The sequence below is a fragment of the Macadamia integrifolia genome, unplaced genomic scaffold, assembly GCF_013358625.1.
Source record: "Macadamia integrifolia cultivar HAES 741 unplaced genomic scaffold, SCU_Mint_v3 scaffold1400, whole genome shotgun sequence".
NCBI lineage: Eukaryota > Viridiplantae > Streptophyta > Magnoliopsida > Proteales > Proteaceae > Macadamia > Macadamia integrifolia.
In genome coordinates, this window is record NW_024868190.1 from 161,028 (window position 1) to 165,848 (window position 4,821).

The following is a 4,821-nucleotide window of genomic DNA, read 5'->3' on the forward strand; positions in this document are numbered from 1 at the left end:
AAAAAAAAAAAAAAAAAAAAAAAAAAAAAAAGGAGGAAAAAAGGAAGTGATGAAGAAAATAACGATGATTGCGAAAAACTTGGTTACTCCCACAGGGAGAGACCCCTAGTGGGAGTAAGGGGGCTCCTGATACAGCCAAATTGATCTCTCGGTGGGGAAATGACACGTGTCGCCCACCAGATAGGGATTCCAAGGACTCAATCACGCTCGATCACGTCGTTTGCATGAGGGGAATATTCCCCACAAAAAAGATGGCCATATGGGAGAAGGACAAAGGAAAAGGCAAGGAAAAACCCTGGACCCGAGGAACCATATAAGGGGGCCGAGAGGAAGGAAGAAGGTAAGCATTCAGACCCTCACCATTACTCCCTTACTGAAAATTGTGCGGCCGACCCTAACTTGAGCGTTGAAGGACTAACCCCGGACAAAGCTCCGGGCCTCTGCCGTCTGTGCTTGTGCAGGACCAACTCACGGGGTTTTTTGGCAGCAACACATATTATCACATATTTCTACTATTTAGGCAGAATTTTGTCACCTATTTTGTATTATCACTAAGATTTTTTTTGGATTTTGTTAATATATCATCTAGGAATCAATTTGTTTTCATTATACATGATAAATACCCATACATTACAATTAATAGTTCACACTTTACAAGCAATAACTAATGATTGTTTGTTCTTTAATCCACATGCAACGAAGGAAAAGTTTAGTTTGGTATCAATTATTTGCATCCACATGAAAAGTTAATTTGATGGTTGCTAACACCGGATGGACTGGTTTCATTAGGACAGGTCACACGTAAGGTTTAAGAATTAAGAATCGAGAATCGGATTGGTGAATCGTTTGATTCATACTAGAATCAGTGGACACAAGAATCATTACAATTTTCCTCAGATCTGGCTGATTCTAAGGCGTTTTTTGTTCATACCAATTTTGGTTGATTCCAATCCAATCCACATCAGAATTGGCACCAATCGATTACCTGTTTTATATCCCTAGTCATAAGTCACATGTCAAATTTAATGGAGTAACTCTCTCTCTCTCTCCCTTTTTATATATATATAATTGGCCAAAAATAAAGAGTTAAATGTGTGTGATGTGTCCTGTATGATCACAGTTATTGTTGATAGAGGAAATACATTCCCTTATTTTTGGATGCTTTACTGCTTTAGTGTAATGATATAGTACATGTACTTAAACTTTTTCTGTTTTTTGGTAGAAGCAGCATATAAAACCATACAAAATTTAATTAATGAAATGGAGAAGGTTCTTTATAGTGCAATGTAGAAGAATCTTTCATGTCACACCAATCATAATAAAATAAAAAGTTTCACAATAAGAGGCTCATACAATCAGAAAAGAAGACATCAATTTGGATCTCTAATAGTCATTTTGGGATGTATGACTATTAGAAATCCTTTCCCGTCAGAGATCTAAATGACAATATGAGATCCTTTTTCTTATCAGAAATGAAACTTCGCCTCAGGAAGCATGCGATTTTAAATTCGACACCTCTTATCTGCTTGGGGCCACTCATACATGAGTGGTTAATGCTCTTCACTACTTTCAGCTAAAGTTGAATGATTCTCATTCAACCTTGATATGACCCAGTCTATGTGGTTGTAGGGTTAATATGGACCCGTGCTACTAATCAAGTCGGAGGCCTGAATACCCGTCTTTAGTAAAAGGAAAAAAAAAAGAATATGCAGTGCAAAAATATGTAAATTAAAGTTTGTGAAAATATTTACTGAAAAAAAAAAAAAAGTTTGGAAAAACGATATTCACACTGCTGGTGATGCATGCCTTCTCACATTGTCTTACATTCTACTCTTTGACCATGCCCCCATATAAACCTACATACATTTCTTCCCATGGCGTGTAATACACATTGATAATGTGTTGATCCCTCCCCCTTTATTTATTTTTTTCATATGAACTGTCTTTTGTCTTTAGAAAAATTATCATATAGTATTGAAAATTTTTATTTGTGTTAGTCTTTGAAAAATGAAAACAAATACATTATACAATTACACATCTCTACTTATAAGATCAATTGTTGGGTCTTTGTTAAATAGGAATTCTAACTTATTTTCACTTTAGACTTTCTTTGTCATGCATTAAACCACATGCAATCCAAAATCAACTATGGAAATTAAAGATGGAACATGAAGAATGGAAACCAAAGAAGCCTGGGAGCCATGGAGTTGAGAAGTTTGAATAACATAAATTTTGTAAAGAAACAATGAATGATATAATAATGGAACGAGTTTCCCTAAGGACATGGTGAATGAAAATACTTTCACTGATTCTCATACATTGAGTGGGTCTTGGAAGAGTGTGGTGTATCAAGGGTATTTTGGGAAGGTTCTAAAATCTTATAGGGGTTTGTGAATCTTAGGATAGAGTGATGAACCTTAGTGTACAGTGGAAAACTTCTCCCAATAATTTACGTTTTTTTAAGGTAAACAAGGAGATTGGGAACCTGAGAAAGTATCATCAGCATTTATGAGTTAGTGAGGAGGGTATAACAAAATTTAGGGAGAAAAGAATCATTAGAGGTAGGCAATGATGAAAATATCCCAATTTGGGAAGATAGTTAGACTAAACTTGAAGATAACACAGAGGAAATGGCACCCACTTAATTAGCTGGGCAAAGAGCAGGAAGGATGTGTTCAATTCTTACAGAGGCTTTGTATAAAGCTTTCACAGCATCAGGATTCAGGACAGTCCATTATTCTATCTTTATTGGGAACCCCCCCCCCCCCCTCCCACATGGAATTTGGAAGATCATAGAAGGAATGCTTTAATTCAATCAATTAGAATACGACCCTTATAAAGAAGATTCATGGATGGAAGCAAGGCCTCCTCACAGTTCATAATTATGAATAGCCCTATATATATAGTTGATGATCAGTAGCAGTAGTATTCATATCACATACCTTATAGAACCATCATTGTCGAGGTCAGCAGCCACTAGATCACCCAGAGTCATCTTCTTCTGAAGAACCCATTTCGCGATCTTTCGATTTCTCTTGTCAATCCTTAACTCAGTTAAATAGAGGAAAGCCCTTGCAACAGCCAATGTACTTACCAAGAGCCAAATGATAGCAAAACACCTACCCTTCAAAGTCTTGAATGCGTAATCTCCATACCCCACCGTCGTCACTGAAGCTACCGATAAATAGAAACTATCAGTCCAATCCAATCCCTCTAGTAAATGCACCATTACCGTCCCCACTGCAATACAAACAATAACAACACCTAATGCCAATCCCACCTTCATCCTTATCCTCATTCTTCCCTTAACTCTGTCAATCACATAAGCTTGAAACATTTCATTAAATCTATTCTCATCCACTGCACTCAACATCACTGACTCTTGCTGATCCAACACATATGTTACTAATCCATTTAGCAATATATCAATGAATCCAAAACCAACTAGAATGAACAAACAAGTAAAAAACTTCGTAAATTCTGTATCGGGTACTATATCACCATACCCAATTGTGCAAAGAGTCACCACAGAGAAATACAATCCATCTATAGGTTTAAAGGTCTTATGACCACCAAAACTTCCACTTCTTACTACATAGATCACAACACCAACTAATATATACAAGAAGACACCGATGAAGGCTTGTCGAACTACCCAAGGGGTTGATTGCAGAGTGGGGTTAGGATCAATGGAAGAAGCTGAAGGAACCTCCCTTGTGTCTGTGAATAAGCAGGGGGCGCTGTGTGAACGATGTGCTGGTCTTCTATCTATGCTTAACTCAGCTATGAGGTTGTAGAAAGAAGGTGGATTGGTTGTGTTGTGAGTTGAAGATGGAGAAACAATTGGAATGATAACTTGATCTGAATTGATACAATGGGCAAATGAAGAAGTGGGTCTTCTCAGCAGGGGAGCTTTGCTAATTTCATCATCATCATCATCATCTCTTGTTTCCTTGGAGAGCAAGAGCTCATCATCCATGGGAGAACTCAGTTACATAATATCAGATAAATTTTTAAGCTCTGTTTAATTATTTTTTTTTTTTTACCCTTTTTTGCGTCTGATTCAGGAAATCAATATGATGAGTATAATTCAACTAAAAGTCAATACCTTTGTTTTTTTGGTATGAACTAAAAGTCAATCCCACAAGTATGGAAAGTAGTTTGGTTTGAATGGGTTATTCATCTAGAGGTCAAACAGGGCAAAAACACAATATTACTAGTTAAACTGCTTCAACCATCAGTCTATTCCCATGTATAGGCTGGTTGGTGCCAAACCCAATTAATGTCTCGATGGACACGGACAACAAATGAAATTCACAAGTATCTCGGAACAAATTATAAAGGACAGTTTTTTCAATACCCAGCGGTCAATGGAGAATCCTTTGACCAAGGGGTTCAGATGGTCTACATGGGCTTAGATCCTCTATGAAGCAAGAGGTATCTGGCGTGCATCCAACACCCAGAAACATCTTGGACTGGGTGCAACCACTTTGAACTCTGTGCCTGAACGTTTTTGACAATTGGATGTGTGCCAGATAGAGGAATTCAGTCCGGTCTCCATGGGGGATCGGGAACAGTAAGGGATATTATCGACCCCATACTCTCTATGTGTGGGAGGGGTAAGAGATATGTACAACTATTGATGGTGCAGAAAAATTTTCAATCAAAGTAGCAGAACTGGGAAGTTGTAATTTTACCACTTTTTTTTCCTTTAAATATAATACGCTTCTTCTTTTAGTAAGGTTAAATATGTCATTTCACATGTATGCTAAAAACATATAAGACAATGATAGGTTTTTTAGATAACATAATAATACATTA

The 4,821-nt window shown here is 37.1% G+C and overlaps 1 protein-coding gene across 4 annotated transcripts in view; it reads right to left on the bottom strand.

Moving 5' to 3' along the window:
• Positions 1–4,030, bottom strand: part of LOC122063642 (two-pore potassium channel 3-like) — a 36,794-nt gene extending 32,764 nt beyond the window's left edge. For all 4 annotated transcript variants that reach the window (XR_006135422.1, XM_042627335.1, XM_042627334.1 and 1 more), the window contains exon 1: positions 2,943–4,030. Coding sequence is in view for 3 of the 4 variants with exons in the window: in XM_042627335.1 (XP_042483269.1) it covers positions 2,943–3,979 (1,037 nt within the window). In the remaining variant the exon portion in view is untranslated. The remainder of the gene's footprint in view (positions 1–2,942) is intronic.
• Positions 4,031–4,821: the final 791 nt, after the last annotated feature.